Genomic DNA, 12,500 nt, shown 5'->3' on the forward strand with positions numbered 1-12,500 from the left:
TAGGGCACTAAAAATCGATTTGGCAGGGAAAGTAGTACTATAAAAACTCTGGAAACTCGGGATTGGCAGGGAATGAGTTGCCCAAATTGTCAAATAATACAAGAAAGGCAAACATTTTGAAAATAGCCAATCTAGCTTCTAGATCTTGTACAAGCAACAATGCCCTGAGCCTAAGATGTCTGAGAACCACTGCTCTACCATAAAAATTGGTTAAGATGAAATTTTTATTCGTTTTTATTACAATTTCTGGACTGCAGCTGTAGCTCCAGCAGCCATAGCAGCATGGCTGTGTGGTGGTGTGGTATGTGAAGGCCTGTAGGCCTAACTGTCCCCTGCTACATTGTGGGCATGAAATCAGCTTCTCTACGGTGTCGTTGGGGTCAAATGAAGCTGCTATGTGATCAACTGTCCATGTTTTACTGTGTGGATCTGAGGCTGATGTTGTCTGCTGTACTGCAGAGAGGCTTCACAATGCTGGTGACCCTCTGGACTTCAAACCCACACTCGCTAAGCTAATTTAGATTTCATCGCTTTTTTGGTGGAAATCTTGTATAAAAACCGTCTACCCTCAATGAAGTTATTTAGTTGCAACTAAGCGTCTCCGGTAGGGGAGTCAAATGCAGGGCTCCACCGGTCGTCAAGTTATCGGCTTAGGAATGCGACAAAAACTAAATAATCTCCATGATTTCAAGGCTTCATGGGGTGTGTAATTGATAGAAAATTGGGTGAACTACTCCTTTAATACTTTTCATTTGTTCAATATTTATAAAACTCATATTACACACTTTCACTCGAATTTTCTCACTTCTAAATAGCAGATCTACAAGCTCACAACACGTCTATTTGCAAGGACCGCCATAACTCAAGAGGTCCACAATTGGTTCCATTTGTACACTCTCAGAGTTACATGCCTGTTATGGTAATTCGGGGCTAGATCGGATGTTTCTGGTAATATCATTGTCCACGCATTTTGGCAAAAAATGAATTTTGACAAAAATCACCCCAAGCCATCATGGCGATGACCCCTGCACCAGTACATTAACCCCGATTTATACCTTTGTAAGTAGCTGATCTACAAGCTCACAATAGGCTGGGGACGTGACACGCCACTTACCGTATAGATCTATACTGTACATCTGCCGTTTTGGCGAGCTAGCATTTTTCCCCCACTTTTCACTGCATGCGACGAGGTTGAAAATGCAGTCGTCCTGTCAAACAGGACACAGAGTCCTTATAGGAGCGACATCTGATCCCCATTTACATGAGGCAGGATTATTTGTATCAGCAAGTTAAATGTGTACGAATTGGTCTCGGTGCGTTAGAGTGCGTGGGGGGGGGGGGACAAATCGTACAACTTTACACAGTGTGAGAGTGCACGCTGACGCAGTTCAAGGACAACAGAAGCTCACATCACCAGTGAAAGGGAGCGGGGCGGAAAGCTTTAAGTGCATTTGACCATTCACGCACTTTGAATTTAATCCAAATCTGCAGCAAATCTGGGGAAAAGGCTGGAAAAGATTGATTTGGATGCAGATAATAGTTCTATTTTTGTGTTTGGTGCTGCATGGTGCTGACCCCTCATGTGATGTTTCGGCGTCATTCCAGAGATCTTTAAATCCTTTAAGATTAATTTAGTCCATCATCGGTGGTTTAAAATAACTAAGTGCATTTATACTCAAGTACTGTACTTAAGTAGAGTTTTGATGTTTTTTTTTTTTTACTTTACTGGAGTATTTCCAATTTTCAGTACTTTTACTTCTACTCCACTTCATCCGAGAGGCAATCTCCACTACAATACATACATTAACCACTTCAACCACTATATTTCGGCCATTTGAACATATAGCCGATCTACAAGCTCACAATGCATCGCGATGCGGCGACTTGTGAGCTTATAGATCTGCTAGATTTTTTTCAAAAGAGTTGTATACATTTGAAAACTCTATGAAATGGGACATTTTACATAATGAGTACTTTCTACTTCTTTTAAATGCATTTTGTGCTTTTGTAAAGCACAAAAAGGTAAAAGAGTACTTTTCCCATCATCCCACAGACCCACACTGTCACCAGTGGACGCTGCATGTGTAGCATTGTGGATCTAAACGTTAAAAATTCAGATTTTCTTCTTTTCTTTTTTTGTAAATCAGAGGCTCAGCAGCCATGCTTACAGTGCGGTACTGCAATATCTTCTGATGCAATAAACTGTTTTTACTGTATTGTGTTAAGATTTGGGGGGTTGATGACGTAAGGGTCGGGATTGGGTTAGGGCTGCCCTTTCCTTTCACCCCCTCCCCTCCCCTCCCCTCCCCCTCCAGACCCTATAGCCAGGGCTAGGCCATGTATTGATCAGATCAGGGATAGGGCTTAGAGCAGTGCCCTGGCTGTTCTAACACCACGTTAAATTATTCATTCTGGTCCACAGCTATATATAGGTGTGGTCTGATGGTCACAAGAACACCCAAGTCTTCCAGCCTTTCCCCCTCCTCTGTCCTCATTCTCTCCCTCTCCTCCCTTGTTCCTTACATTTCATCCTTCCCTCAAGCTGGACTTAGACTTCGGAATCTGTTTCATTGTTATACTTCTCCATAATACACTAGGCATACCGGTAAAAAAAAACAAAATAGCAGATATACAAGCTCACAGCGCGGCATCGAGTTTTTTTGAAAAGTCGTGATAATTCGAATTTTGACCCGATTCTATAAGTGTCTTTTGAATCCTTCTAAGGTTTTTTTTGGAAAAAACCTATGTTTCTACGTCAGCAATCTGGCCAGCCATCGTCAACGAAAAGGTCCTTTTCACTTAACTGGAGCTCAGTTAGTCTGTTCTTGAGAGACTACTATGTCAGTGGTTCTCAAACCTTTTCATGTGAAAGACCCCCAAAATGATATGTATTTGGCCACAGACCCCCATCTCAAAATATTTACTTCCGGGACCCCCCAGAAGCAAAATATGAGTTACAAACGTTCGCTTTGAAAATACATATATTCAAAGATCTGCACACATTTTCACGACTTTTTCAAAAATAGCAGATCTGGAGTTCTCTTTCTGGTTTGGTGTTTCCAGGCAAACCTCAGCATTCTCTCAGACATAGTGGGAATGAGGGGTGGATTGGTTGCTGGCAGTGATTAGTCCAGTCAGTGTCAGCTTCCTCTCCAGGGGAGCTGGCTCTTCCGTTGCTGTGCTTCCACATGGCCATGTGGTCTGTCTCGTTCTGGACACCTCCTTGGTCTCGCTCTAGTCTGGACTCTTGATTGCGCTACTGTATACTGCAGGTGGTCATAAATACAGCACACATTCCCGGTGTGTGTGTGTGTTCATTGTGTTCTTAAAATATATCTCTGAGATGCCACTCCCCTCCGGCCCAAACATTGCTTGTACTGTATGACAAAGTAGGACATACAATCTCTGTGTTAATACATACATACAATAACTTGGGGGTGGTTGTATTTTGTCTCCCAGCTCTTCTATTGAGACATTTAGATTGTGTCAAAGCCTCGAAGGTCATGTTTCACCTAGGATTTGGACCTGATGGTCAAGATCCAATTTATCCCCTGAGCTCAATGGTAAAAAATGTCAGCACTTATAAGCAGGAAATCAGGTTCAAATCCGGGGTGGAAGCGAAAAGTTTCAGGGTACAGCTTTATTTTAGATTAAATATAGGGAGATACAAGCTATACGTGCCCGACAACGACAATTTATTAGTCTGGGTGAATGCCTTAAACGAGGCAAACTGGAATCAGGAATCATGTGTTTGATGTGAATACTCTAATAATGGCTGTTGTTAGCATGTTGTCTTGTGATTCACTCCACGCTTGTAGTGTGTGTGTGTGTGTGTGTGTGTGTGTGTGTGTGTGTGTGTGTGTGTGTGTGTGTGTGTGTGTGTGTGTGTGTGTGTGTGTGTGTGTGTGTGTGTGTGTGTGTGTGTGTGTGTGTGTGTGTGTGTGTGTGTGTGTGTGTGTGGGGGAGTGATTACATGTACTGGATGTGTGTGTTGCTTCAGTTCAGAACTAATGACAGTTCTTATGGCTGTGCTGCTAAACTGTGCTCTGAAACAAAATGAGGCTTGGCTCTGTTCTTGGCTGCTGGTGGATTCTGTGAAGCGCTTTCATATTGTGAACGTCTCTCTCTCTCTGAACGTGCACACTTCTTTCTGGGTGCTGCTGGCTTGGTAGTACTACTAGAGCTGTCTTTTTTATATAATACTGTATATTTGTTGTATATCAACAAATCGACAGGAAACATTCTAAACGTTTATTTGTATTTTTTATGATACTTCATATTCCATAAATAGCTAAAATAGCAGATTTACGAGCTCCCAGCACGTCTCGTTGTGAGCTTAGATCTGTTATTTTTGCTATAAAAAACACCAGGGCCTGCTTTGTACCCGCTATCTATGTGTATCTATCTAGGAGTATCTTGTACTGTAGGCTATGTATACAGTATGTGTATGTTACACGTGCATGCACACATACGTATACAGTAGCCTATATACCGTCTCTGTAGGGTAGAAACCTCATATGTGCAAAACTGTCAGCCTACTTTTCACGATTCAAAATTCAAAAGCAGATCAACAAGCCAGAGCTGCTACTTTGGATGCCTTCGTGTAACGCTGTGGCATGATGATTAAGTGTAGGTCGATAATTTACGCAAAGAGAAACCCCCACAAAAGGTACAAATATGGAGATAAGCGGTTCCACAAGGCTATACATAACGCTATCTTCTCACAGCATCTTACTGTGTCACGTCGGTGCTTTTGGGCTCACACACTGTGTTCATATAGTGACCTACATTCCTCCGCTTTTTAGCCTGTGGCCGGGGAGACTTTGTCGCCATTATCTTATCTCATCTGTCCAATCACGTCCCCTGGTCTCATCTTCTGTCCAATCGCATTCCTTCGCTTTTGCTTTTCCACTGGCTGCTGTTGCGGATGGGTTTTTTGAGGCACTCTTGTTCCTTTAAATAATACAAAAAAAGAAGGAAAGGGGAAAAAACACATCCCGTGGCCCAAATAGCGCATGCAGAGGGCCCTTGTAACTTTGACATTAAACGAACGCTGATATTTCTCTCGTTGCGGTGCGGCTTGCACCCTAATTATTTCTCCTCACGGGTTGAAAGAAAGCAGCCACATTTCTGCGCATCTTTTCTTCATGCATATTGGGAGTGGATGGGGAGAGGGGGAAAAATGAAGCTTTTGAAAATTCTTTGAAGCTACCGTTTTTAGTTATCAAAGCTGCCTTTGTAGGAAGCATGAATTTTGCATGCGCAGGTTTAAGGGAACTTTACGTGGTATGGTTTGTGTGTGTGTGCACGCGCGCGCGCGTGTGTGTGTATACAATATCTGGGTATTCCTTTTTCTTTTCTTTTTTCTGCCGGCTGCAGCACTGCTGATTTGAGAAGGCCAGAGAGTAGAGAGATACATACAGTAGTAGGCTGATGGTGGAAACAGTGGTGGAAAGTAACTAAGTAAATTTACTTACGTAAGTACTCTACTACTGTACTTTAGTACAATTTGGCGTTATTTAACTTTACTGGAGTATTTCCAGTTTTCAGTACTAACTAACATCTCAGAGGCAAATTATTTGAAAACTCTAGTTACTAGTTACTTTGCAGGTATAAATTATAGTATTATAAGACATACATTAAGCACTTTAGCCCTGTTTTATGCTGTACCTAGGCTATTTGAAAATAGCCAATCTACAAGTTCACAGCATGTTGCGATGCGACACATTGTGATCTTGTAGATCTGCTATTTTCAACCATTTTGTACTGTACTAATTTTATTCAAGTACATCTTGAATTCCGGACTTTTACTTGTACAGTAACAGAGTATTTCTGCATTGCAGTATTGATACTTTTACTTGGTAAAAAATGTGAGTACTTTTTCCACCACTGGCTGATATAGAGTGGCTATAGAGTGTATGTAGGTACAGTATAGGTACAGTATAGCATCTAACATTGGAATGGGCCTTGCCAGCCTTAAAGATCTGATTAATTCAACTCTCTGGCGTTTCGACCATCCTTTCCATTTGATCACAGTAGATTGTGTGGAGTGATAGTGTGTGTTGGTGCTTGCGTGCATGCATGCGTGTGTGCGTGCCGTTTGTGTGTACAGTATAGGGATGGGACGTTATGAAAATTTCATATCACGGTTATTGTGACCAAAGAAATCGCGATGTACGATATTATCGCGATAATCAAAACATCCCCAACATCCATTATCCTGGGGTGGAACATTTGCCAGATCTACAAGCTCACAAGCAGATCTGAGATTTGTTTGAGAGTGAAAAAAAGACTGTATCAAGTATGCATATTATAAGTACGTTTTACCAAGAGAGGGTTTAAATGGTACCGGGTAATATGCAGCTCGGCAAATAAAAGGTGAATTGATCCCAGTGCATGACGGAGGACGATATCACGATAAATTTAATCTCCATGATACGATTATCGAGTGTTTTTTATCACGATAAACGATAATATTGCGTATCATCCCATCCCTAGTGCAGTATGTATTCATTGTACTTGTAGCAGCTGACGAAGCTCACAGCATCACTAAATACAATAGGAAGTTGTCCATCTCTGTTTTCTGGTGTGCTGTCCCTTCCTTATGGAAGGTCCGTCTTTTTTTTTACAATGTAAATACTTCTATTACTACCCTAGTGAGGGCTAGATGTCCCCAGGATTCTCATTGACCTCTTTACATCTGGTGTTTACATACTGTATGCAAATCATATAACTGTTATCTCATATCCAGATTGCTGTGATTGTATTTACCCTTGACACATTACACATTCAGTGCCTCAAAGATGGCTGCGTTTGTGACTCCCTCTGATCCATGTGGATGTCTTTTAGTGTGCCGGGGAAATACCTTTATACATTGTCATTGTTGTCTGTGAGGCCAGTGCAGCTTGATGCATCAGTCAGTCAGTCAGTCACCCACCACTGAAGGATTTATCATCAGAGCCCTGGGTGTCCTCTGTTTCTTCCCTTTTGACAACAAAGTTTGATTTAGTTTTAGTCATTGTCTTTTGAATATAACTTCATTTAGTTTTAGTCACGTTTTAGTCATCTGAAATGTTTTAGTTTTAGTCCAGTTTTAGTCTACTAAATATCATACGATTTTAGTCTACTATATCTGCAGTTGATTTTGACGACAAAACATTATTTTGGCGGGCTTTGATGGCATGGCAATGCCTGATTTTACACTTGGTTGCATGCTGAAAATAGCCCGATCTATAAGCTCACAACAGCAGTTTTTCAGAGCGCAACCGAACATAACATTATTTTTCTTTTAGCTCTACTGCAGGGGTCTTCAACGTTTTCAGGCCGGGGACCCCCAAACTGATGGGGAGATGGAGCAGGGACCCCCTACCACCTCGTAGGGTGGGGGGGTCGGGGCTAGGACATATTTTTTTATTTTAAACAAGTACAAGTTACAGCGAGCAGGGTGGGCCGTACCACTACCATTTCTAAACATACTACTTATTAACTGAGAACAAATGTCAATAATATCAACAATCTGTCAATTGCATAGTAATCATGTATTCAAGCTATTCAAAATGGATAGAATCATGATTTATTTTTTTAACATAAATGTGGAAAATGGCAAAAAATAAATAAATATATATATATATATATATTTTATTTTTTATTTTTTATCAAGCAATAATTTCGCGGACCCCCTGCAGTACCTCCGCGGACCCCCTAGGGGTCGCGGACCCCCTGTTGAAGACCCCTGCTTACTGGATCTCTTCTCCACTAGTAGTTCTATTGGATCTCCTCTCCACTTTTCCCTCCCTAACATTTTAGTTTAGTTTTTATTTGTTTTCATCAGTGAAAAAAAAGGTAGTCAACGAACATTTTTCATCAGTCGACGAAATCAACAGTGGTTTGTATTGTTGTTTAACCGCTTCAACTGTAGAGTTCCATTTCTGGACAGTGAGCATGTCATCACAGCCAGGTGACTAGTCCTGCCAAAACAGCTCTTGTATTTGTTGTAGAGGGGAAAAAGCACGCATGCACACACTAACCCTAATCCATTCTCCCCAAATATCAGCCCTCTAGTCCAGGGGTGGCCATCTCTATTCTCTGGGACTCCTGGCATGCTAGCAGCGTAGCCAGTTGCCATGCTAAGCGGCTAATCCTCAGTAGCCAGGCTTGGCGGTGGCCCAGCCGTCTATTGGCCTCTGGGTGCTATAGTACCCAACACATAGCCCTCATCCAGCAGCACTACTTAACGCCCAGCACCCAGCCAACTCTCCAGTCCAGCTGCCAAAGAAAGCTCTTCCAGTTTGAAGTGCTATCGATCTGAGCTTTTTTTTTTTATTTATTTCCCTTCGACATTACAGGAGGTCTCAGGCATTCCCCATCCAAGCTGTTGCACAGCAATTAAGTGGCATGGTGTATGCGTGTGTGTAAAGTATGTTTGTGGGTGTGTGTGTGTTCTATCTGCGGCTTGTCATAGCATTGGCTTTGTTTGAAATGAAAGGACAATAGACGTTATTAATCTGATAGTTTCAGAATTGACAAGCCACAGTAGGCTATACAGAACAGCTTCAGGCTGCGAAAACCAGATCTATCTGATTGAGCGGGCCAACACAGTCCAACCTATTCCGGACAGTAGGCTAAAGGGCCCATGCATGCTCCACTTTGAGACACATTTATATCGGTTCACTTCGGGGGGGTCACAAAATCTCGGTGGCACCGAACAGCTGACTTAATGACGGTACCCGAACCTCTGAATAATGTCATAATGTAGTTTGGACAGAGCCGCTGCCAAACCGAGCCGGCTCTTAGGGCCGATGCATACTCCACTTTTTTCGGTTCGTGTTTCTAAACTACAATATGACACTACAAGTCATGAATGGATGAATGTACGTATACAAAATACAGTTTTAATTAGAACGCCTTCAGTTCTGGAATTCAAGCGTTTAGCCTCAAACCTCCAACATAATGAATTGCAATTCGTACACACTGTATTATTTACCCGTTCTTCCACCACTCCCTCCCTCAGACTCGTTCATCAAAGCTTTTTCAACCGCATGTCTGCACTGTTGCCATTTTTTGGTAATAAGCAGCCAGGTCTATGAAAACAAAAGAAGCGACTATAGAAGCGACTATAAGCCACATGAGCACCTTCAACGAATCAGCTATTTGAAAATAACAGATGTACAAGCTCACAACGGGCCACGTTCGCGACCCGTTGTTAGCTTGTAGATCTGCTATTTCCAATAAGATCTTGAGAAGAAAAAGTAATTGCGACCGTAGGTCGCACTTACTACAGAAAGCTCCACCAGGTGTCCGTGCGCCAGTCAGTCAGTCAGTCCGTCCGTCCGTCCGTCCGTCCGTCACACGTCAGACGTCACACTTTTGCCCTGCTCATATCTCCGCAACCGTTGCCCCGATCCATGCCAGATTTTGCACACACACTCCTTACCTGCCAAACTACAACCTCCAAGGACCCCCGGAGTTCCAGGGACCCCCAGGTCCCTGGGGGACCCCCAGGTGTAAAAAAAATACCAAATGTGCAAAAATGACCAAATGACCACCCCCACGGGGCTGCTCACGGGGAATTCCCGGGGACCACCCACTCCTGCTACTCCAGAACGGATGCAAAAGTGGTGGCGCCCCCAGTGGAGGACCCCCTCCACTGCAGCTCACATAAAATGCCCTAACTCGGCCTAGGAGCGTCCGGGAGAGCCGGGGCCGGTACCTATTCGTCCGCCAAGGCAACGCGGAGACCCCACCCCTCATTTCTCACATGGCCCTCTTCTAGCGAGACCTACGGTCGCTTATCTCCCGATTAGGGAGTCTTACTGGTAATAGAAATAGTATTAGGAATATTGAATTCTTTTTTCAGATGGTTGTCTGCAGAAAAAGACATGAACTTGGGGGCGTCCTTGACATGCAATTGTTTGAGGATTTTTGGAGGATAGATATATAGATATATATTATATATAGGCTATATATATATTATTATTATACTGTAAAAGCAAGGCAAAAAAAAAAAAACATTTGCTGCGGTGGTTCATTTCTTCCAGCTGGTGCAAGATGTATTCAGTGTTTCTCCGTCTATATATGCCGTTGCCAGGCAACAGCCAAGCTGGGGGTATTTACAGTTAATAAAAAAGTGAGTGACATTAGCTAGTGGCGTTATTAGCTAAAGCACCCATTTGCTCTTGAAGAGTTGAAAAGAAAAAGTGACAGCATGCGCGTGAGTTTTGAGTGCGCGATTGATTGGCAACGTGTCCGACTGATTGTGTGTGTGTGTGTGCGCGCGAACGTGTGTGTGTGTGTGTGTGCGTGCGTGCGCGCGCGCGTGTACAATAATATGTGCAGAAGGCAAGGGCGTCACACCAAATTCTGGGCCCTGGGGTACAAGGATTCACTACGGGCCCCCCATGAATGTTAACTATTGAAAAACAGCAGATATACAAGCTCACAGCGCGGCACCGAGTGCCGCGCTGCGAGCTTGTAGATCTGCTATTTTTTGAAAAATTGTGAAAATGTGTGCAAGAAACCTATGTTTCCATGTCAGTGGTGCTCAAACCTTTTCATGTCAAGGACCCCCAAGATGATATGTATTTGGCCCACGGATCTCCATCTCAAAATATTTAGTTCCAGGGACCCCCCAGAAGCAAAATTTGAGTACAAAATTAAAAAGATACATATATTCAAAGATTTGCACACATTTTCATGACTTTTCAAAAATAGTAGATCTACAAGCTTGCAGCGCGGCACTCGGTGCCGCGCTGTGAGCTTGTAGATCTGCTATTTTTCAATAGCTAAAGTTACTAGGGCACCTCCACCTCCTTGGGCCCTAGTAACTCAGTCCCACTTTCCTCCCCCTTGTGACGCCCCTGGCAGAAGGCTGTTTGTTTCATATTGAGCACAAGGTCTTTTATTCTATTGAAGGTGCCGTTTCCTTTTCTTTACCTCATTCCTGAACCCGTATGCACCAAGCACTGTAGTCAACCTGTTTTTCTGTCTCTTTCTCTGCAGGCTTTGAAAGCATCCTGGAAGGCTTGTTTGGGCCAGGACTAGTCAAAGATATCACCTTATTTCAAGGTAAGAGATGAGCTGTTGTTACACATGCTGTTACTCCACCGGTTCTCAAACTTCTTCATGTCAAGGAGGAAGTCACTGTGTGGGGCAGAAACCTTGTATCTCCAAGTTTCAAATGTGTATGTTTGTATGTAAAGTAAAGAATAGCTGTCTGTGGATACATGCACATCCAAAAGCACTGCGACGGGTGCTGGACCAAAAAAAAAAAAAATAGAAAAGAAGAAAAGGTCCGCACACTGTCTAGCTCCCCAAATAAATGTATTAATAGAGCGGAATAAAAAATCACAACGTTTCGGCCTACATTGGCCTTCTTCAGGTGTAAACTGTATGTAAAGTAAAGCCCTGCTTCATCATACAAGACTGTCACACAAAACTAATGAAAACAGCAGCGGCGATTTTCACGAAATAATCTTTTTAAATGATAAATACAAAACGAACGGTTTTGGACATACAAGGTTTCCGCCCGACAACAACGATATATATTTGGCTCCATCTTCATCTCATGTGTTGTGCCAGGGACCTCCAGAAGATAAGTTTTGAGCAGCTTGTCCATGCAGCGGAGTACTGTTTTTTTTGTTTTTTTACCATTTAGAACGGGTACACATTATTGTGTATCATTATTTTATGCTTTAACTATTGATATACAAGCTCACAGCGCGGCACTCTGTGCCGCGCTGTGAGCTTGTAGATCTGCTATTTTTGAAAAGTCGTAAAAATTCGAATTTGGACCCGATTCTATAAGTGTCTTTTGAATCCTTCCAATTTCTTTTTGAAGAACCTATGTTTCTATAATGTCAGCAATCTGGCTAGCCATCGTCAAAGAAAAGGTCCTTTTCACTTCAACTGGATCTCAGTTAGTCTGTTCTTGAGAGACTACTGTGTCAGTGGTTCTCAAACCTTTTCATGTGAAGGACCCCCAAAATGATATGTATTTGGCCACGGACGCCCATCTCAAAATATTTAGTTCCAGGGACCACCCAGAAGCAAAATTTAAGTTACAAACGTTCGCTTTGAAAATACATATATTCAATTTTCACGACTTTTAAAAAAATAGCAGATCTACAAGTTCGCAGCGCGGCACTCGGTGCCGTGCTGTGAGCTTGTATATCTGCTATTTTTCACTGGTTAAAGCATTCAATAATTCTAGGCCTATTTGTTTTTGGGCTTGTATGCCTTTATTGGATAGGACATTAGTGAGTGACAGGAAATGGGGGCCGCCAGGCATCCATGTCTATGTGGCAATGCCTAAGTGGTATGCGCCTGGACCAGTAGGCCAGCGGGCACCCCAGTGGAGTACTTTTTTTATTATTAATTTACCGATTTATATGTAAAACGTGACTGTAATTATCGTGTGGCAAATAGGGATGGGATGATATGAAAATGTCATGTCACGATTATTGTGACCAAAATAATTGCGATTTACGATATTATCGCGATAA

The 12,500-nt window shown here is 42.6% G+C and overlaps 1 protein-coding gene across 1 annotated transcript in view; it reads left to right on the forward strand.

Annotated features, from left to right (window-relative positions):
• The window catches only part of lcor (ligand dependent nuclear receptor corepressor), a gene marked incomplete at both ends in the record, with an annotated part of 103,629 nt that overhangs the window by 57,556 nt on the left and 33,573 nt on the right, over positions 1-12,500 (forward strand). The window contains one exon of the mRNA XM_080722500.1: positions 10,999-11,064. Coding sequence (XP_080578626.1) covers positions 10,999-11,064 — 66 coding nt within the window. The remainder of the gene's footprint in view (positions 1-10,998; positions 11,065-12,500) is intronic.

Source organism: Nannobrachium achirus, assembly GCF_963921795.1.
Source record: "Nannobrachium achirus genome assembly, chromosome: 3".
Classification (NCBI taxonomy): Eukaryota; Metazoa; Chordata; class Actinopteri; order Myctophiformes; family Myctophidae; genus Nannobrachium; species Nannobrachium achirus.